The 23,187-nt window shown below is 36.0% G+C and overlaps 1 protein-coding gene across 4 annotated transcripts in view; it reads right to left on the reverse strand.

Annotated features, from left to right (window-relative positions):
* Positions 1–876: 876 nt before the first annotated feature.
* Positions 877–23,187, reverse strand: part of plekhg3 (pleckstrin homology and RhoGEF domain containing G3) — a 92,224-nt gene continuing 69,913 nt past the window's right edge. For 3 of the 4 annotated variants that reach the window (XM_067384692.1, XM_067384693.1, XM_067384691.1), the window contains 15 exons: positions 22,424–22,524; positions 15,151–15,220; positions 14,538–14,584; positions 13,127–13,277; positions 12,357–12,488; positions 12,047–12,229; positions 11,843–11,935; positions 11,249–11,335; positions 11,129–11,162; positions 10,921–11,016; positions 10,775–10,807; positions 10,353–10,363; positions 6,852–6,953; positions 5,159–6,701; positions 877–2,803 (listed from right to left, as the gene is read on the reverse strand). In XM_067384692.1, the coding sequence (XP_067240793.1) occupies positions 1,878–2,803; positions 5,159–6,701; positions 6,852–6,953; positions 10,353–10,363; positions 10,775–10,807; positions 10,921–11,016; positions 11,129–11,162; positions 11,249–11,335; positions 11,843–11,935; positions 12,047–12,229; positions 12,357–12,488; positions 13,127–13,277; positions 14,538–14,584; positions 15,151–15,220; positions 22,424–22,524 (3,609 nt within the window). In that variant the 3' untranslated portion in view covers positions 877–1,877. Of the gene's footprint in view, positions 2,804–5,158; positions 6,702–6,851; positions 6,954–10,352; positions 10,364–10,774; positions 10,808–10,920; positions 11,017–11,128; positions 11,163–11,248; positions 11,336–11,842; positions 11,936–12,046; positions 12,230–12,356; positions 12,489–13,126; positions 13,278–14,537; positions 14,585–15,150; positions 15,221–15,750; positions 15,797–22,423; positions 22,525–23,187 lie in introns of all 4 variants that reach the window. The other variant, XM_067384694.1, reaches the window with a different exon arrangement.

Genomic DNA, 23,187 nt, shown 5'->3' on the forward strand with positions numbered 1-23,187 from the left:
ATATCGAGGAGAATGGGTTGGAAATTATAATCGATTAATTTTCAGATTTATATTTTGTCATTTTTGTTAACAATGCCTTTACCAGATGCGGCCATTGTGTGGCGTACTTTCATTGCCTTTTAAAATGAAAACTTCCTCTTTGTTTATTGTCAGGTATTTAGTAAGAGTACATTTACAGTTCAAGTAAATTGACTTAATTGAGAAATTAAGATCATGTAAGATTATTCCTTTGCCATTCATGATTCAGGAATATTCCTACACATCACTTATTCCCATTTGTAAAATGCCTCAGTGTGCATATTTAGAGCACAAATCGTTTGATTGATCAATGATTTTCTGAAAGGGTGCAACATAAAACTAGACATTTAGAACTATTATTTAGAAACATATTTATATATTGTAATTCTGCAATTGTTCTATAATCAAACATAAGGAAAATTATATTAGTTCAAACGCTTAGAATTTTGATAAATTTATAAATCCAAAGCATGTTGTATGACTTTGGCTGGGTGAGGGATTCAAATTGTAAATATTGTATGAGGTATGAGGTGCTGTTACATGTTTTGACCTGCTGCAAATGTTACCATGGCTCAGAGATGGTTAATGTTGTCATACATGTATGCTGCACGTAGAATGAAGAAAACCTTCATTAAAAGACTTTCATATCTGAATAACATTTGCATAAGAATATCATATTAAAATCAAAAAATGAATGGACACTGAGGCTTTATCAAGTTCTAATTTGTTTAATCCTTGGAAACTGTTGAAAAAAGGCATAAATGCTCTTGGTTTGACTATATAAGATTTGCATTGAGGCCTACAGACCAGAGTCATTATAAAACGGGACATGAAAAATTAGTGCAAGTCTTTGCAAAGTTGAATTTACTTCGCTTTTATTACAGAGTGAATCTTCCAGACTTTCCTCTTTATGAACATTATTTCTTGGTGCATTTGTATTAAGTCAGATAGAATCTTAATAAATAACACACACACACACACACACACACACACACACACACAATGATCAATGAGATCTGTTATGAAGAAAATTACAGATTTCGCAAAGACCAGTCCATCAGCATTGGTCATGGGCTGCTAAACCAACAGTGTTGTGACATTACCCAAAATCTGGCGTTAGTGGCAGATATATCATGCACCACAATGACACATGGTAAGCTTAATATTTTAAGGAATAATTAAAATTGTCATACTGTACTACTTGTTCTTATGTCTTTAAACATTAGCATCTAGTTACCTAGACAAAAAGAGAGCTATTCCTAAATCCACTGCCTAGGTACAAAGGAAAATAACACTTGTCCCATGCATGCCATCTAGTTAAAAGTTAAGTAAAAACCCGTTTTCAAGTGGTCTGTTCCATTTAGAATCTAGACTGTAATAACACTACTCTGCAAGTATAGACTAGACTTTACTGTATTACATGAATTGAGATACTTTTGCCAAAATTTAAACAATCATAAAGAAGAATGTCATTACATTTACATTTATGTAAAATAACTACCAAACACACACATGTACATCTACAATCAAATATTTGAAAGGTACAACAGAATGAATGCATGTACAAGAATGTACAATATTTACACTTTCTGCCTGACATTCAGACCATAAAAAAATCCAAAGGTTTCTTCTAGGTTTAACAGTAGGCAACACAAATCAGTGTCAAAAATACCAGTAAAGTAGCATGCAAAATGTAAAGAATATTAGTTTTGAGGTTTAAATTTGCCAAATGATTTATTTGGCTACAGCATATGTGCTGACCATACCTTCAGTGGTCAAGACATAAAAAAAATGAATGAAGCCAACAACTTTGTAGTATTTCTGAAACATAAAATACATGTACCTTAAAACAAGTGATTTTATCTTATGTTTTGAAATTTTTCTCGGAGGTTCTTGACAACGCTGTGTTGACTAGCGTCAGCCTTTTTCCCAGAATCCAATGCATTTTTAACAACATCATCTATGTGTTCTCTAGGGGATGGAGCTTTCTCAAGTTTTTTGCACCTTTCAGTCTTCGGTAACTGTTCTGTCTTGGATGCTCCCTCTTCCCTCAGACGGTATTCCTCTGACTCTTGATATGCCCGACAGCGGTCAATGACAGCCATAATTGAGATCTTCTCACGAGAAGTTGGTGAGCGAATTTGGACGTAGCCATCATCTGTTGTTATTTCCTGTTTCATGCACTCTTTGTTAGGTAGGTCCATCTCTACTGATGGTGTAACCTTAGGTACTTTCTCAACTACAATTATATTCTTCTCATTTGGAAGGGTAGCTTGAGCAGAGACATAGTAGCCACTGCTTTTACTCTGAAGATTATGCAGATCACTCAAGTACAAACTACCCAATTTTTGGTCTAGAGAACCAGCACGATGTATTCGAGTCAGCAATTCTCCCGAATCCTTTCCTGGATAAAACGTGTTAATTGAAGAGTCTGTGGAGCCATTAGAGGTAACTAAGCGGCTAGAAGAACAGCTAGAATGTCTTCTAGAACTGCCATCGAACATTCTCTCTGACACAGAACGACTTTGGCCTACTAGTGGTTGAGAAGACGAGCTGCTAATGTGTGCATATTTTGAGCGAAGCTCACGGACATCTGGCCAGTTGAAGTTCTCAGGTGGAGGACTAATAGGACTCCTGGAATGCGACAGATGTGGGGACAAGACCTTTGGGCTACTGACAGAATTAGGAGTGTGGACTGGGCTGGGAGTCATAACCTGGGACTTCTGGTGTCTATCATAATCAGCCTGATCATTTGCAGCCATGGACAGCATCAAGTCTGGTTTACCTGTTAATCAAAATGCCAAATGTAAGTGGAGCAGCAAAACACAAGATCATTTTATGCATGGTGTTTGGACATAAATGTGTGTTGGCAGTGTGTGTACAAAACCACCCTATAATGATAAAAATCCAACCACTCCTTTTTTTTTTAATCCCCATAAATCATAAGCAGTGTCTCAGAACAAGCAGTTTGCAGGTTCCTGGCAATGTGACTTCACATTAGGCACAGGCCCCACCCACGAATGTTGACAGACACTTGTCGTTTTAACATAGAACCGCCCTGAATGAGTTCACAGCAAGTTGTACACAGTCGGCCATTGCTGCAGTGACGAGAATGTCTCCCAAGCGTTTTATGTGTTCTGTAGCTGGATGGATTAATCCACATAGCTCTCTCAATTTACTCCAGAAATCTAAGCCACTGAAGATGAGGTGGAATAATTTTGTTTTTGAAGAAAATGCTCCCTAAACTCTACTGAAATTAATTTATGTCTACGCAAATAATTTCACACCGGACTGCTTTATGAACGAATGTCAATACAAAGGGAAAATACAAAACAGAGTTTGTGCTAAAAATTTGTTACTCAAGGATAGATCAGTACAAACTGTTCATGATCCAGCTTATAGCCTCCAGATTGATAGTGGTTACGGCAGTAATAATGGTGAGAGCACTTTATTACAGTTCATCAGAGTTTATTTACAAATATAAAGTTTACCAGTTTATTAAGCCCCACCTGAAAAGGCATAAGATCTTTTTTGTTTACTGTTAGTTGTAATGAGTGTTTCTGTGTACTTTGCTATGTATGTTGATGATAATGCAAGGGAGAGAATGTGAGTTTATGGATAATATTTTAATGCACACTTGCACTGTTTTATTAAGCTCTTACAGTGATTTCTAGAATGAAAAGAGACGCTTCATATTTTGTGTGAAGTACAATAAATGTTATAAAACTCATTGATAAACAGGCTTGTACTAATATAGTGGATAAAAGCAAGAAGACAATATAAGCTATAACAGTAATTATACTAAACTACACCTGTTCTATCTCCATGCAGCATATATTTGCAGTTTCTTACATTATAGCGCATCCTGACTGACTCCTGAGACGGGACACAACTCTTGAAGCTCCGCCCTCTTAGGTCAAGCGCAGCAGCTCATTTGCGCAGCACACTGAACGGCGTGTTTTTGCTCACCCCCAAAAAGTGGCAATTTTAACATGCTATAAAAAATTATCTGTGGGGTATTTTGAGCTAAAACTTCACATTCACACTCTGGGGTGAATGAGACTTACACATCAGAGACTTATTTTACATCTTTTAAAAGGGGGCATAAAAGGTCCCCTTTTAAAAATTATTTTTAAATTATTAATTAAGAGAAAAGATGTCAACCACTTCAAACTGGAAACCAACACAAGCATAACTCAAAGTTATTATCAGCCATACTTGTACTTGTCCAGGTACTTGTACTTTAATTAGCTCTATTCTGGCATGGAACACTAAATTGTCACAATCCTAAATTGTTAATATCCCGCTTCACTTGATCAATGTCATACAAGCACAATAATGCTATTTTGAAGATCTGCACAAAGTCGCAGTGTGCCTTTTGTCTATTTTTTTATTTTTTATTTTTTTTAAATGAACAGTGTCAAAAAAGCTGAAGCATGTTTTTGAGCAACACACAGTAGTGGCATTTCGTTCTCAAAAGCATCAGTGTTTTTAACCCTCTGGGGTCTGAGGTCTTTTCTGGGCCCTGGAGATGTTTTGACATGCCCTGACATTAGTGCTGATGTCTGTTACTTATAACATTTTAATGGCTAAAGTCTGATTACATTGTATGTAGCACAAACTCTGATACAAAAATATTATGTAAAAGTTTGCAGTTTTGAAAAAATTACATTTATGCATGGTAAGTGATTTTTTTAAGTAATTGAAATTAGACCATAAATACCATATTGAATATTTGTTCACAAGACTTTTGAGACATGGATCTTGTAGCCTAGACTTTTTGCCACAAAACATTGTAAAAATCATCCAGCACACACATTCACAAAAAACCAAACATGTCTTACAAATTTTAAATCAATATATTGTGTTAGAAAGGCTGTATGCAAAGAGGCATGAATGATCATGAATATTGATTTAGTGAACAAAGTAAATGATTCAATTCCTCATTAGTAATACACAAAAAGACTCATTAATAATGCACAAAAAGACAGATTGTCTAGATTGGTGCAAACACAGATATGTGTTATATTCACAGATATGAAATATGTTGTGGTATGGAAGAAAATTGTTTGTAAATGCTGTTTAAAATAAAGATTTGATTATAGTCATTTAATTATAGTAAAAGTCTGATCCATCTTACCCTTGTTCTCCTTCTCTGGCTTTTCTTCCACCACCGATAGATGGTTCCTCGTGGCCAACCATGTATCCTCAGATTCCTGACTCCTCTGTCTTAGCATTGGTTGTGTGCACTTAATGCGTTGACTGTACTTCCTTGCAAGATGAAAAACTTTGTTTTGGGATGAATCAACATCTTCTGCTGACTGAGCTCCTGTGTCTCTCTCATCTTCAGTTTCTGCTCTCAGCCTGATAATTTGGGGGGCTAGAGCTCTAAGAGGTCTAACTTCATCCTCCCATTGTCTGGGTCTGATGACATCATTCTCACTGGCTGCATGGTTTTCCTTCTCTTTACAAGGTGATGGTGTGAAGGACTCCTCTCTTATAGTGCTCAGATTTGAATCTTCAGATATAACCTGTCCATCAAAACCTTTGGCTTCTGTCTTTTTACCAAGGTTGGGATCCTTCCTGGGTAGATTGGGACTGGTCCCTCTATAAAAAGGACTTTCTCTGGGCCTCAGTGCTTTGAGGTCCCCTTGACATCTAGTGACCTCTCTTTCCATATCTTGCCAGACTTTGATCATCTCAGAAGAGGAACGGAAAACCTCTTCCGGATGACTTTCAGTTTGGTAATAGATGGACTGAGGTTTCATGAAAACATCAACATCAGAGTCAAACCTAGTGAAATCTGTGTAAGCACTGATAACAGGATGTTCCAGAGAGGCTGAATTTGCACTCAAATTGGTCTCTGATAGAGCTGAGGTAACAAAAAGAGATTCTATAGCTTTATCAGGTCCAGATGTACTGTTGGTCTTCTCTAGGTCAAGGCCTTTATCATTAGGAATGCTGTTGAAACGACTAACAGAATTTCTAACAAGCCCACTTGGAATGTAAGTGAGGCTCTCTCTACGCTTTAGGCTAAAAGTAGCATCCTGGTGTTCTGCATTCTCATAGTAGCTCCTTATCTTGTCAATGAGTAGTTGATCTTGCTGGGAAAGCACCGAATCCCTTCTTCTGTAGATGCTTCGATCAGAGTCAAAAAGACTGTCGTCCCCTGACGACCCAATCATGAAGTCTGATGATGGAGGGGCTTCCTGGGTCAATGAAATGCCATGTGACTCAGAGCAGGTGCTAGCAATGCGGGCATCTCCCAGACTTAGAGTGCTTCCAGTCCTGCTGGGAAGACGTGGAGATGGGCAACCAAGGGAGCGCATTTCATCTGTGCTTATGCTACTACGTCGTGCGGTACAGACAAAGTGTTCCACAATGGCGCTGGCCTTATCAAGCACAGATGATGGTAGGATGCTAGTGGAGTCTGATTTCTCTTCTACATCCTCCTCTTCCTCTGAAGAATCACCAGGTGTATCAGTTTGCTGTAACAGAGATGGGGCCTCTTCTGTCTCTTCTTTGGGACCTTTCTGATCATCTTTTTCCCTTGCCGACTCCAGATCCTGAATATTTGGGATCTGTTGGTCCATCTCTATGGACTCTGGATCACAAAAGGTGTCTGGCATTAATTTCTCATTGGATCCCCAGTAAGAGGCTATTTTCAGGTTTTGAGATTTTTCCTTGAGAGGGTAAGAAGAGAGGGTAAATTAAGTTAATTTAGTAAGATACTTACTAAATTAACTTATAACCAATAAGTACAATTCTATAATAATTAAGTAATATATTATATTATATAATTATATAATAATTAAGTTACATAAACAACTCACCTGTTCTGAGATACACTTTTCATCCATAAGATATGATGGGCCAACTGATGGGCCATTTTCTCTTTTAAAATTATTCTCAGTGACCTCACACCCCTCTTCTTCCTAACATAAAAACATGTTTTTGGCATTTATGGGTGTGTGACAACAATTCAATTAAAATAAATGCATAAGAATATTTACACTGTTATATAAGCAATATAAGTATCAATGAGACAATTATTCTCAGTATCAATAAGAAAATTATTCTCAGTTAGAATCATTAGCAAGCCCAGATGAAGTATAATTTTCCAACATTTTCTGTGCTGATTTTGGGAGGAAAATGTTTTGTTAGCATGGCAAAATGTGTTAACAAATACACAAGGGGCGGAGGATATGTAAAACTTTGTGAATGATGGGTAGTGCAATTCTGAATGAACTCTGTGGACTTTTCTGCACAATTATGTGCATGCAGATTGCCTTTTGGGCCTGGGAAAGGTTGCACCAGCAATTTGTAAGTTTGTAGACTGGAACGCAAGTTCCATACTAGAGGCTTAGTAACTACTAGCTAGTTTGTAACTATTTCATTGCACCATTTGTTCTTAAGGCAGAACATAGTTAGTAGGTTGTAAGATATGTAAAGTAATGCATAATGTAGTTGAATAATATGACGTTCATCCTCCATGATCCGAAAGCAGCCTTCAAATATGTGAGCAAAGGTTGTGTTGAAATGCTGTGAATTTCAGTTTATCCTTGATTCTAACTTCTTTTGCCTCATGTAAAAAATGGTAAAAATATGTTTCCATGAAAATACAATATTACTTAATCATAAATAACATAGCCTGATGGTTCTCTAGAATGAGCCGTTTAATATGATGAGCCCATAATTTTTTCTCCTCCACTGTTCTAGCCTATTGAGAATCAACTATTAAATGAATTGTTCAATAAAAAATAAAAAATCATTATTTACTCAATATCATGTTTTCCAGACCCTATTCCAGAATTTATCACAATGACAGTTCATAGTGAACTTGAGCTGTCAAGCTCCAACAAGAACATCATTAAAGTAATCCACAGTATATGGACAGTCTTCTGAAGCCATATGGATAGCTTTGTGTGAAAAAGAGTAAAATATTATTATTTTTTTGTCTGCAGTGTCATATCGCTATCTTACCACTTCAGATGACCAAAGCACTGTATTCCAACCATTACTCCTGGTTGGAGGCTTCCTTAAATATTTTGTTATGACACAGAGATGCATCTCAGCTAAGTGTAATGGTGCAATGCAAAAATAGTTAGTAGTGCCAATTTAGTAGAGCAAGTTGTAACTATGTGCTCCTATATCTCAAAACTAGGCTAAGTTGTAACTTATGCACAGCTGGTGCCCCTGGCATGACCTGGGCCCCTGGTCATTAGTTAGAAGTATTTTCAAAATAATATTACTTTGTGTTTCTGTGACATTGCGCTAGAGAGCCACACACATATAGAAATCTTGGTTGCGCTTTATTTTACAGTACATGCACTTACTGACATGTCCCTGAAGTACAATATTTAAAATCTAAGAAAGTACTTGGTAATTTAAGGTAATTTCATGGGTTGAGGTTAGGTTCAGGGTTAGTACCTAGTTATTGTAATTGCAATAATAAGTACATAGTATGTATTTGCGGAACAGGACTGTAACACTTTATTAAGTGCTTCTGAAATCTCATTGGACTCATTGGACCGCTCCTCATGAATAGCCATCAGACACAGAGGTTGGAGGGACTGATTGTGAAAATTTAAAATCACAAAAGGAAATCATGACAAATCCCTCAAATTTCATATGGAAAACCATAAAAACTTGTCATCTGGTGAAGCATCACATTATTCATGATATAGTCAAGGTTCTCGTTATTCTGCAAGTATGAGAGTGCATGCAATCAGAGAGAACAATTCTGACTGGGGGTGTTTTGTATTGACTGTCTCCAGGAAATTTTTGCTGTGGTGGCCAGAATGACATAGTAAAAATTCTAGGGTGGCACACTAAAACGAACACTGAAAAAAGGGGCAACCTAAAACTATTTAAAGAATTATTGATTTTACAAGGTCAATAAAACATGCTTAAATATGTAGTACACATGCTTGTGAGATTTGTCAAATTCATAGAGATCCTCATAAACATGCAGTACGATTAAAGTTGCATATGCAAGTAAAATGGGGTGGAGCATGAGAATACATTTCTAAATAGACAGATGCTTGTTGCTGTTGAATCTTGATATTTGATCCATGTCTGATCATATGCACAGACCTGAAAATAATATTCTATGTTAAATGAAACAGATGGGTTGGCCTATTATTATTATAACTTTTAGCATTGAAAAACAGTTGATCAAACTTTTATCATTGACAATAATAACACTGTTACTAGAAGTTTCTCTCAACAAAGTGAAACAAAGCAAAACAGTGAACAAAATTAATCATAAGTACCGTACAGTATATGCATTGTGTGCTAAATTGTAATAAGGTAATTCCTTGTTACAATTTTGTTTAGTTCCTGTAGCAGTGCTGATGATCTACAGAGTTAGCTTCTGCCTATACGAGCGGTTAGTGGATTAAGGTATTCTGTGAGAGCACATGCAACATGGTAGGGAGGTCTGGCAGACATGCAGGTCAAGTTGCAGGTCAGGTATGACAGAATCCCTTTGGTGGCAGAGAACCTCACCGTTGTGAAGTCCATGGAAAGCAAAGCTCTGGCTCTATAGTGCCAGCAGGAAATGGCAGCCAACATGGAACTGGCAAAGTCAGCTACCTGGTTGTCCTCCATTAAAATATCGTCAGAGTCACTTTCCTCCCCCTCTGCTTCGTCCTCATTGTCTTGCATCAACCTGCCCTTCAGAGATGGCGAGCTATGGACTGGCTCCTCATTATCACTGGGAATCAGGCCTTCAAGAGAGTATTCTTCTCGTGCAACAGGCTTCTCAGCTGAAGACTCGCACAAGCCAAGAGAGCTAACACTAGAAGTGGCTTGTAAAGGCCGCTTGTCAGCAGGCAATGTCCCCTCGGTGTCAGAATGCTGGGGTCACAATGAAGTAACAAAGATTTCTTCTTATGAGGTACAAGGACATGACCCAAACTAAAAGAAAGAATTCCCCTTGGGGAATAAAGGTGCTCTACTTCTTGCAAGCTGTTCAATGAGCTCACTCTAAAACCAGAAGTGGGTAGTAAAGTGCTACATTTACTAAAATACATTTACGTAAATAACTTTTCTGATAATGTACTTTTTGAAGTAGGTTTAATGATTTTTTTCCCCAATTACTAATAAGTATTTGTTCTTTTTCCCACCCCTGTTTAACACTTCAAGAAGCTTGTGGACAACAAAGTAAACATCAAAAACAACTTTGTACAGTTGTACACTTTTTCTTGTCATTTGATGTTGACAAATGTGTGTTTTTAGGCATTTATTTTTGTTTTTTATCAATATTAACCACATATGACTGTTGACAAACAATTCTAAATGTTCATTTGGTTGATTTATTGGCTTCTTACCTTCAGTATTGCTGAAGAATTTACCCAGACATCAGATCAGCCAGATAAAAGAAAAAGAATAGAAGAGTTAAAAGAAATGTAAGCAAATTAGTGACATTAGCCATAGTTTGTAGAATTTTTTGCTTCCATTCTCAAATCATACAACATGGATTTTCAGGTTTTGCATTTTGGGAGTTCATTAAAACAAAATTTTTCTTCTGAAATTTAGTTTTTCTTTTCTTCAGTTAAACATTTACCCTAAATTAAACAATATAATTTGGAAATAAAAATGTTTTACTACACTAGAAAATGCACTAGAAAAATCTTTTTGCACTGTATCTTTATGACATGCCAACAGCTAACACTAATGAACTTTTTATTTAAAGATATCAAAATGATATCTTTATATCCATTTAGAACAGAATGGACACATGCAGATTTACCTGTAGTGTTCTTCAAGATCTCTTTAGACGGTTCTGGTGGAAAATGAAGTAGCAGTCCATTGGAAAATGTAAATTAATAAAATAATTTCAAGATTTTCGTTTATAAGTTTTATAATTGCAAGATATACAGTGTATTGGGCACCTACCTGACTGTCTCCGGCCTTGTCTAGAGTTAGAAAACTCCTCTGACTGGCACGACACAGACTTTTTGAGTCTCTCAGGGCTGTACCTATACTTTTTGTCTTAAATTTATAAAAAAAAAAAAAAAAACAGGCCCATGATTATTTTTTACACTTGTTAAAAAACTAAAGGATGAAACATGAAACGTGTTCATGAATGGTTTTAAATACTTACAAATAGAATCCATCTCCAAGATTGCTTCCTTTGCCTAAAAGAGAAACATCCAAAATGTCAAACTGAATTTTATGTTTTCAAATACAAAACCCAAGAATAGGCTGTTTAATCATTACACACCTTTTGTGGTATCACAGCCTGATGGTTCTCTAGAATGAGCCGTTTAATATGATGAGCCCATAATTTTTTCTCCTCCACTGTTCTAGCCTATTGAGAATCAACAATAGTTGTTCAATAAAAAAAATATTCTTTCATTATTTACTCAATATCATGCCATTCCATGTTTTCCAGACCCTATTCCAGAATTTTCATCACAATGACAGTTCATAGTGAGCTTGAGCTGTCAAGCTCCAACAAGAACATCATTAAAGTAGTCCACAGTATATGGACAGTCTTCTGAAGCCATATGGATAGCTTTGTGTGAAAAAGAGAAAAATATATATTTTTTTGTCTGCAGTGTCATATTACTATCTTACCACTTCAGATGACCAAAGCACTGAGGAATGACTTTTTCTATAAGACTTTCTGTGTTTTTCTGTTTCTAGACAGACATAGTCACTATGTCATAGTATGGCAAGGGCTGCGTAAAGAATTTTTAAAGAGTTCTGCATTTGTGTAAACAAAATGTTTGTATCAACATGACAGTGGCAGAACTATCCTTTTATAAATAAAAGATTTTTATTCATGTGAAGACACAAATCTTTGAGGACACACCTGGACAGTATGAGGTTGTTTGGGATGCTTGTAATGAGTGACACTGAAGCATAGCGAGTCCTTGGCACTCTCAATTAACATGAGAGTTGAGCACTGCATGAGGAAAGAGAAACAAGAGAGAAAACAATTTCCATGGCAACTTCACATGACTAGACGTGAATGGAAAAATTAAGTACTTCTCTACGAATGCGGAAGCTGTCATACCGAAATGTGGGTCTTATAGACATAATGTTCTCCTCTTCGTTTGGTAATGAGGAGCATGCGGTCAAAGAGAAAGAGTGTACGCTCGTTCTTGGCACGATGGACACGAAAGGTGCCCTCGAGAACCAGTTCTCCATATGTAGTCAGATCAGGTCCCTTCCAGTTTATGAGCAGAGACTGGACTTCCTGAGATAGATGAGGGAAGTACAGATATTGTAAATTAGTTCATATCTTAATTAAATATGCTGAAAACAAACAAGAGCTGTGAATCATGCACATAACACATACTTTTTGTTTGTGTTTGTGAGCCTACCTGAAGACGAACAGCATGTTCATGTTTTCTCTTCATGTCGTTTATATACCATGCAACACCAGTCATAGTGTATATGGCCTCCTCCACCACCTCATAACCCTCCTCCTCTGGATCAAAGTGCTTGGCAATCTCCTACAATATAAAGGACACATAAAAAACAACAACAACAAAAAACAATAACCATTAACTTCATATTTACAATCTTTGCTTCACAAGCCATATTTTTTAAATGACCTAAATTACCAAAATTGTCCATAAAAATAATCACAACACCTGTTGACATTACCATGAACTGTGGAAGCCCATAAGATGCACATTTTTGTTTTACATGACATAGGCTAAATAGAACAATTTTGTAATTGTATAACAACAGCAGAAGTGTGATTTCTTATAAATTGATCAATGTATTTGCCCTAAAATACTGTAGATTTTGATGCCAACAACAATGCTGGTAGTGTTTTCTACCCTCTAAATGCTCCCTTTTATGCATTTTGCATTCTTTATCCCCTGTTGTCCATCACAACAGACCTGTGATCCATCTTGGTTGAGTACAACTGATCTAGCCCTTTTCTATGAACTCTTTCAATAACTGTCTTGTAAATGCACAAGAAGAGGTGTAGCACAATGTAACAATATACAATGAAAAAAAAAAAAACTATCATAACCCAACAAAAATGATCATAATATAATAATACATGCATTGCTCAAAGCAGGTGATTTGAAGCCTTTTCTATTCTATTATAGTATTATTCTGGGAATGGTTGGTTAACCTGAAGTAACAGATGATATTTGAGGATCCTCTGGACAGGCTTGAGAAGATAAGATCCCAGAGGCAGAGATCGCTTTAAAGTAGCTTGCCTCTCCCTGAAGAACTTGGCAAGAGTTTTGTTTCTCATGCAGTCTGTTAGAGCAGCCACAGAGCTAAGGAGAGAGTATGAATGGTGAAAATAACAGCACAGTACACACTAAAAAATATGTCACTATACAAACGATAAGAGTAACTCACCTACAACATTAAATAATAACCCTCTGATAATTTATAAATGAGTAAAAGATTACAAGGGAAATAAATAATGCTTCAAACAACAGTATTGAGCAGCACATACTGTAAAGATAACCTACAGGTTCAGAACATTAGAGACTCTATGGCTGCGTTTACACTTGGCATTAACATGCAACCTGTATCCGGATGTTGTCCACATACACATTTAAAATACAAGTGTAAACACGCTTCTGATCGGAATGTTATCCAATCAGCGTGTCCTAGCCCAGAGGTAGTCGAGGACTCATTGTGATCGGATCTCATTGTAATATAAACGCAATCCAGCCATCGTATCTACATTCAGAGGGCGACGTTATATAAATCCCTGCCCATCTCTCCGCGTGGCTGTCAGAAAATAATGGACAGACATTGTTTTGACAAGAAATGAAACTTATTTGAACTAAACTATTTCAACAATAAAACGTCAAACTTTAAAACTTTTAGTTTATTTATACTTACATGATACAGTGTGTGTCGTTTTTCATTTTAATTGTGCAACATTATCTGAACGAGGCGATAGCCTCTACAATCACAGTCATGACATCTTAATGAAGAGCTGCACGCTGCTTTGCCAGAGAAATAATTGGACCTTGAACACTTAGTATTTTTTATAAATGTTTTATGTTTTAATTGTTTATTTTTTTTTAAGAAAAATAATCTTGTTTCTGTTTGGGACAGAAACAAGAAACAAGATTTCAAACAGAAACAAGATTATTTTTCTTATCTCATTGGCAGATAATTTTGCTTGTTTTAAGCAAAAACCTTTTTTTTTTTTTTTTTTTTTTACAGAAAACAAGAAAAAATATCTAATTGCTGTGATAAAGAGTATTAATGGCGGGACCTGGATCGGGCATCTCTGCCCTTAATTCTCAATACTGGAATGTTAAAAAATTATAGTGTATTAATATTATAAACTACAGTTTTAAATACACATCACAGTAGTATTTGTTTTTTTTATTTTATTAACTTTAACATTAGCTGCCCAAGGTTAAACAAAAATGACAGCATCATATTATTGTAAATAATTTTACCAATGGTGCTTTTCTTTGATGTAGGAAACCACATTAATCTGACAACCTAGCCAAAGACTTTTCAATATTATACATTACGCGTTACTTTGGTCATTTATTGCAACTTACTTTGGGTAGTTGGTGCAATATTGTGTGTAGATGTCAAAATATTCACGCTAAATACAGGGAAAAAAAAAAAAATAAATCAGTAAATGCTTTTCTTAACAGTACACATTCACATCACACAATGCAAACACAGCATACTATTCTTCTGGAAACTAGGTTGTTTCCATGTAAAGATGAAGAATTTAATAATTAAAAGGTACACTATGTAACTTTTGGCTCTCTAGCAGTTAATAAACAAAACTGCAAGCATCTAGCTGAAGAACATTGTAGCCGGAGCTACTGTCACTGTTTATGTATACATCGAGTTACACAGGTACTGGGCTACTCCTCAGTGAGTGTCGTCCTGCGCAGCTTAAAATAGTAGGAATATAAACACTTATTACAGACATACCATAGTGATTCAGGATAAGACAAAAATGTGGTTTGGAAGATGGATTCATGATGAACTTTCTCATTATATAAATTTTGTAAGTTTTGTTTTCTGAACAAAAAAAGTTACACAGTGTACCCATAAATCATAACACTTATTATATTTCCTGTTTAGTCACACATAAACATTATTGAAATATGATCAGATCTAAAGCCATAAAAGGTACTGAGCCAGTTTTAACTTCACCTTGATCACAAAGCATCTGGCAATGGCCACAGGATCATTGTCACACATGTCCAGTGACTGAAGCAGCTCACTAAAAAAAGAAAGAGAAAACATGTTTACAAACCCCAAAACATCAAACTAATGTTCATTAAAACACCACATGCTCTGCACACTGTAAAGAAAAACTCATAAGGTCATTATAGCGTTAAGCTGGCAAAAGGCCTTGTGATACAGAAAAGAAGCCAAGTCAGTCATCCTCTTATCCATGGTCCATGGAAAAGAACATCTCTTACAAATCTATATATGTGTCCATAAGTGTGTTTAAGGAGAGCCTTAAATCTCCTTAATAGTAAAATCACTGATGAACACTGGTAAGTGGCTTATTCCTTTTAAAAACTTGCCATGATAAAAGACACCTTTTCTTTGTCACTGGTATAAGAAATCTGAATCTCCTGTTCATATTTAGGTTCAATCCATGTTTAAAATGGATTTGAAAGCCCAACTCAGGGATTAGCTGACATCACACCACAGCAAACAAAGGAAATTATGTCCACACTTTCTGTCATGCATTTGTAATGAAGGACAAACAGAAATATGACAATCATTCACTCACTTACTTACTGTATGGTATTGAGGAGAAAAGTATCACTCTGGGGTAGCCCAACACCTGACAACAGGTGAGGAGACAATTATGTTCAAAAACAATGGACTAATTACTGGTTAGGTGAAGAAAGGTCAAGTCAAGTCATCTAAATTTATATAGTGCTTTTTACAATACATAATAGGAGATACTAGGAAAATTAATAGACAGAGATTGTTTGAATTTACAGCAGCTCTAGGAAAAAGTTATTATCAAGCTAAAGTAAGTTTTTTTTATTGAATGACTTCTGTTGTAAAAATCATTAATTATTAACTTAGGGGCCGCTTAAATGACACCTTTTTAACTTAAAACAGAACACTTTTAATGCGTTCTTGCCGTTCATTTACTTGTTTAGTCTATAGGTATGTGTATCTGAATGTGTATGTGCACACACGTAATCTTTCTTTACAAAGTGACATCGCCAAATTACTTGTCTAGCCTGCATAATACATAATTATTAGTCGTTTACGCGGATCCATGCAAACTGGAATCAGAATCAGTGTTTAAGTCTCCATCAAGCGTTTTATATGGAATAGCATGCAAAAAATGTCACTAATACCTGACAGAAAAATAACACACATCTCAGTGGAATCTTTAACCTTGAGTCACAGCACCTTCCTGGAAAATGGACCAAAAATATTGTTGATCAAATTGACCATTTTCCACTACACAGATTTTTGTCCAAATAATGGTTCTTGGTTCTTGTACCTGTGGCCTACCTAAAGCCTATTGGCTATTTGAAAAATCCGTCAACATGTGCCACAGAAATCACGTTCCAATAGAATGAAGAAAAGTGCACCAGTAAAGTGATTTCTTGGGGTCTTTACAGTTTTTTACAGACGCTAGGACACATTTCTCAATACTTAGGTCACTTTTGCAAAACTCTTCACACAGTTCTCCTAACCAACTTTCATTTTGGCAAAGCAGTTTATTCCACATTCAAAATGCACTACAACTACCAAAACACTTTATTCAGGTCTCAAATCAACTTATTCTTCCAGAACACTAGCAAAGGTTGACAGCCGACAAACACACTTTGTCACCCACAAAACAATGACCTAAAAAACACTAACAACATGTAGCATTATACAATGTTTTCTTGTGTAAAACAAGGACACATCTCTGTTTATAATTCACTGCAATATACTGAAATGAATCAGACATGATGCAGAATTCGTCAATATTTTATGTCGTTTATTTATTTTTATAATTTTTTATAATTCCAAAATACAAGAATTTGTATACACACCATCCACTGATACAGATACAATTCAATTGTTTTATAGCATTTAATTTTAAGATTTAAAATATATTTTATTAAAATATTACTGTAGGAATGTAGCAAATTGCTGTCTTATTCAGTTTTGTATTATGTTATTGTTTTGAACATAAGTTTAACAGTTTTGAAAACAGTATGTAAGCATGTGCAAACTGGCCTGTACGTACACAGAGTTTTGGCAGTTGTTGTGTCTGAGTGAGAAAAGAATTCATGAAATTTGAGAGATGTAGTCATTGAATGCATTTTGTGCCAAAACAATAATAATTGATCCTCAGTTTAGTCCACATTGACTTCTGTTGTGCTCACTGTGTGAAGAGTTTTGCAAAAGTGACCTATTGAGAAATGTGTCCTAGCGTCTGTAAAAAACTGTAATGTTTCAGTCTTCCTATAGCTCAGGTAAAAGCAAGACACTATCAATGGCAAAGTCATGTGTTTTGATTCGCAGGGAACACACATACTGACTAAATATACTGGCACTTCAAATCACTTTCGATCAAAACATCTAACAAATGCACATAAATGCATGTAAATTAAAATATGAAAAGGAGTCATGAGAAATTACATGAAAAAATGTATCAATGGGTAATATTTTGTTAAGACAGATAAGCTATTAGACAGTGTAGTGCAGTGGTTCCCTTTCAAAGTGGAACTTTTATACTGTGTCCAAGTTCACGATATAGGAACGCTTCTTCGCGTGAGCCCGTGTCTCAAGCATGTGGATACACTACAATCTTGATTGGCTACCGCATTCAGGTGACATAACAGGCGCATCAGCTGACTATAAAAGGATGCCTAGAGAAGATGTCATCAGCTTCTTTGTCATCAGGAAGCCGTTTCTTTGTGTGTGTGAATATCTGTTTGTATGTCTGTTGTCAGGAGTTTAATAAAAAAGAAACTATGACCAGCAGATTGGGGAGATGTGTTATGCTGTGTGTGAGGTTTATCACACCAAATGACACATGATTTGTCCATAATTTGTTTAAGAGCGGAACAAGCTCAGTCAGCCTTCGAGGGGTCTGGCTGTGCTCACAGCACCACTGCTGCTTGGCTCTCTTTATGGGGGATGGGAGTCAGGTGTCTGCACCCCACAGCTCAGGTCCCGCTGCTGCCAAGGCAGCGTGGCGACTGTGATTGTGGGGCTCGCAGATTGAGTTTGCCCACTCAGGATACCCACTCGTCAGCCACTTCTGGTCCGGCAGAGAGCATGCTATTGGCCCACTCTAGTTCTGAGGAACTAGATGTGATGGAGTTGAGGCAGATGTGGCACAGTCATCTTGTGTGTGTCTCGTTCCCCTACTCAGGGAACTTGGTTACATACATAACCTAGACGTTTTCAATCCTTGTCCTGGTGACCCACAGCTTTGCTATTTTTTTTTTACATATACCTAATTTAACACACCAGATTCAGATCATCAGCTCATTAAGAGAGAGCTCTATGAAGTTAAAGATTAATGATTTCATATCTCAAATGATTTCTCTCTCAGATAAAAGAGAGCGGTGGGTCCAGGAGCAGGATTGAAAACCACTGTTATAATGGCTTCTCCCTTCTCTTTTTCTCTTTCAGATCATGTTAAAGCAGGGAGCATTCTTGAACAAAGGGGCTCTGTGTAAACATAAGCACCATTGTACATGCCAATTCTGTGCCTTGTGTATGAAGGAACATGCATTACAAATGTGGATAAAGCTACAAAATTAGGCATGAACCCAGGGCTCTACAGTGCAACCCACTTAGTCATTTGTAAATAAAAATGAGCACTATGTGCAGCTGAAAAAATATTTAGGCACACAGGTAAGAGTGACTCGAAGCTCAATAATAGTTGTATACAAAGTGCAAAATGAACACTCTGCCAGCACCAAATGCACAAACATGAGTAAAAATTGCAAAGGCAAGTGCAGTGAGTTTTAGCCATTTATAATGTGAATTTGAAAAAAACAACAACATGACAACAATCTTGTAATAAGAATTGCTATACAGTAAATCAAATGAGAAGCTGAAGGTTTTCCCCTGGTCTTTCTGGCATAATAAAAGTTTTTTTTACACTGAACTTGCAGAGATGAAGTTCAGTAATAATAAATGATAATGATTATTTATTATTATTACTACTACTACTACTATTATATTATTGTTGTTGTATAGTTGTATTGAATGCGTTCCATAAAAAACAACAGTAAGAATATGGTCTGAGACAACTGAGGAGGTTTTTTTTTTTTTTTTGAACAAACTAAAAAACAATATGACAAAATAAATGCAGTTTCATGTACATTTTCAAATACAGATTCATGGCCAGTAAAAACTCCCAAAATTCCCTTTAACTGCACAACAGTAACATTTCAGTCAACCAAACAAGCGTGAACTAAAAATATTATTTCAATATTTAATTTAAGCTGCAAGCAGCGATGAAAGGGCCCTCTTACCCGGGCCACCGCCACCCATCGGCCTTAGGAAAACAGTGAACAGTGGGCGATATGCATGTAAGTGAGTAAATACAGGAGAATTATGGCAAAGTCATTTCGACATGCCACACTTCTTGCTACCAACAGGTGGCTCTTTGACTGTGACTGAATATTTCCATGTAGATGTATTTAGGCCAGGACTATTATCAATCATGTGAAGTTTGGAGCAGATCGGACATTGTATGCCTGAGTTACAACTAGGGCTGGGCGATATATCGAATGCTTTTGTCACGCGTATTTCGTCAGTAAAGCCGGTTCCCTGATTACCGCTAAATCGCCATCACCTGCTTTCAAATGAAGCGGCATTTAATAGACAGAGCCATAGTTCACTGATAAGCCACGCAATATCGCGTTCAATATCGACGGCGATTCATATCGATATTGAACGCGATATTGCGTGGCTTAATAGACAGCTCTGTCTATTAAATGCCACTCCATTTGAAAGCAGATGATGGGGATTTAGCGGCAATCAGGGAACCGGCTTTACTGACGAAATGCGCGTGACAAAAGCATTCGATATATCGCCCAGCCCTAGTTACAACAACTTCCTGTTTCGGGCGTTAATCTCATACTTTAGCACTTAGCCAAGTGTTGCATTATTTAACGTGTTTCTAACATGCTTGTTACTTCATGGCATATTTAAATGCGTTTCTGGGAGTGAATTACAGTGTAAAGCATGCCATTTCCTGTTGAAAGCAGGTAGCACTATGACTAACTGAATATTGCCATGTAGATGTCTTCAAGCCAGGACTCTAATAAAACATGAAGTTTGGGGCAGATTGGACATTGTATACCCGAGTTACAACTTCCTGTTTCATGGCGAAACATCAAACTTTGTCAGGCCGCCACGGACACTCCCTTCAAAGAAAACCTTCGCAATTAAATGTTGCAAAGGCCATTAGATTAGACTGACCAAATATGATGTTTATCTGATTACAGCTCTAGGAGGAGTTTGTTAAAGTACAACGTCTGAAAATGGCAAAAACTCAAAATTCAAAATATCACACTTTCTGTTGGGTTTTCAGATTTTGCACCCAGGGCCTTTGCTGTTGGTATTGGGCTGTTACATGTCTACCAAATTTCATACCTGTATGTGAAACGTATCGAGAAGGGTGCTTAATTGAAATTTTGTAGGTGGTGCTATTGAGCCATTTTGCCACACCTAATTCTGAAACCCATATCAGATGTAAATTTTCACCACTTCTGACGCGTGTGCAAAGTTTCATGAGTTTTTGAGCATGTTTAGGCCCTCAAAAGTAAGATTAATTTCGGAGAAGAATAATAATTGACTGAGCAATTACAATAGGGTCCTCACACCATCGGTGCTCGGCCATCCCTTCTCTTCTCTTCTCCCCACCATCCCTTCTCTTCTGTGATGATGTTTTTACTGGCGCAAGGATGGGACAACCTGTCACTCACCTCACAGCAATAGCAAACCTCAATCATCCAATGATCCAATAAATTTCCCATGGACAAAATCAAGTCCTGAATCCCACCCTACATTTTTTCTTGTTCAAGAAGCCGTTTCACTCAGAGATATGTCACAATATGGAAAAAAAGACTACTGCCACTTCCATTTCATGCCAACTTTAATACATAAATAATTGTTCATTTCAGTTCCAGCAAAATAAGTATATGATGAGATTATTACTGTAAAATATTACTCATACTGTGATAAGATACACTGCTCTTTTTTTTTGTTTTCCTATCAGAGCTAAATATTTCTACATTGCAACACTAACTGCTAAAACAAAAAAGTTAGCAGAGATTCCATCAAAATTTCAAAGTTACTGTTTCTACAATAAAACTGAGGAATAACTAAGTATTAAAGGCCATTCACATCAAGGACATGATAACTATAAAGTTTTATTAATTGTTCTTATTCTATATGACTCAGGAAGTTCACACCATACGATATAGCTATATGGTAACGACAAAGAGGAACTGGAAATGGAGTCATCAGCATTTAAAGCGGCAGATGACATTTGTTTATTTATTATTTATATTATTTTTATTTATTTATTATAATTATTATTATAATTATTATTATTATTATTATTATTATTATAAGGTTATATGGTGAGACCAAAGTCAATAAAAATCTATAAAACAAATAACTATATAAGACATTTAAGAAACAAGATACAAATTCTAAAATACATTCGGGTAGTACATTTTTAAATATATCAGTTAAACATTTCTCTGAATAAAAGGCATTATGGTTGTTTCACCTTTCAGTAAATAACCATGTGACCTAAATGGCACCTAGTTTTTACTAGTTGTCACCAAGTGATCATACCTTGATTTGAAATTATTAAAAAAACCTTCTTATACTAGGAATTATTTCATGTAACTTGTTTCCATGGCATTCATTCTATTCCATCTGCGACTTATTAACATAAGAGTTTATTACTGGTCAGAGGGTGAAATTTGAGACTCTCAGATATTCAAGTTGAGAGCCTCCTTTGCAGTGATGTCTGCTTTATCGTTACCAGATAAACCAGGTAAAATTAAGTTTTTCTTGTATAAAAGCTGTATTTAGCTTAGATACTTACAATTATGGGGTAAGATTCAGAAATTTAGTTTTTGTCAATTTTCCAGGGCTAGGAGTAAGGAATGAGCTTCATCTCAGCAGACGACATAACTGCAGTGCGCGCTTACAATAAAAAGAATCTGTTGGTGTGGATGCTAATAAAGTTATCTTTATAGTTATCATTCTTGGTGTAAAGGCCTTTATTCACTGTTATCAAATAAGAAATTAAAATAACATCAAAATGTTGCAAAATTAAGATACTTTGTACACAAAATCTATGGAAAGGTGTTGCATTCCTATGTCTGTACACACTTTAATAAATATAATAAAAATAAATTGACTTTTTGGTGCTGGTGTTGATTGATTGGGCTGCCATATGGGTTCTTACCTGTTAAACTCATAGATGTCCTCTATGTTTCCAAATAGAGCACACACCTGTTCTGGCTTGATGGAAAGATCTCCAGTGTCTATAATGTGAGCAAGGTAATCCTGCAAGAGAAATATGAATATTTTTTACTTGCATGAAAGCAGGGCAGGGCTAATTTGCATAGCACCAGCACAGCCCACCCAAGAATTTCCTAAGACTTTCCTGTTTAAACTTAGTGTCACTAACATTAAAAAACACTTTTTTTGTTTTAAACTAAAATATATTATATTATTATAACGGAAGTCTTACAGGTTTGGAATGGCACAAGGTTGAGTAATTAATGACAGAATTTTCATTTTTGAACTAACCCTTTGAAAGATTACGAGGACATATGTTTTTTTTTTGTTTTTGTTTTAAAAAGGATGTGCATAGAAAAATTTTTGATTTTTAAAAAAGAAAAGAATTGTTCAATTATTTGATTTCATGGTGAATTTAATATCAAAAAAAGACAGCAGAGTTCAGACACATTTTAGAATAACTCAGAAGATAAAACCCTGATGTACTTTCCAAAGCCCGTGATGTTTTTGGAGTTTCAAATAATGCAGATTTTATTATACATTTTTGCAAATTGTTCACCCTAGCTATCTTTGATCGTTGTGTCTTGTTTGCTTTTTCAGATTGTCATGCCACATTTTTAAAATGTGACAAGATGAAAGAATTACAAGTTTTAAAAACATAGCTGATAAGATAATAAAATAATAAAGAGGTGTTGAGTGAAATTGATA

The sequence above is a fragment of the Chanodichthys erythropterus genome, chromosome 4 (genome assembly GCF_024489055.1).
Source record: "Chanodichthys erythropterus isolate Z2021 chromosome 4, ASM2448905v1, whole genome shotgun sequence".
NCBI classification, from domain to species: domain Eukaryota; kingdom Metazoa; phylum Chordata; class Actinopteri; order Cypriniformes; family Xenocyprididae; genus Chanodichthys; species Chanodichthys erythropterus.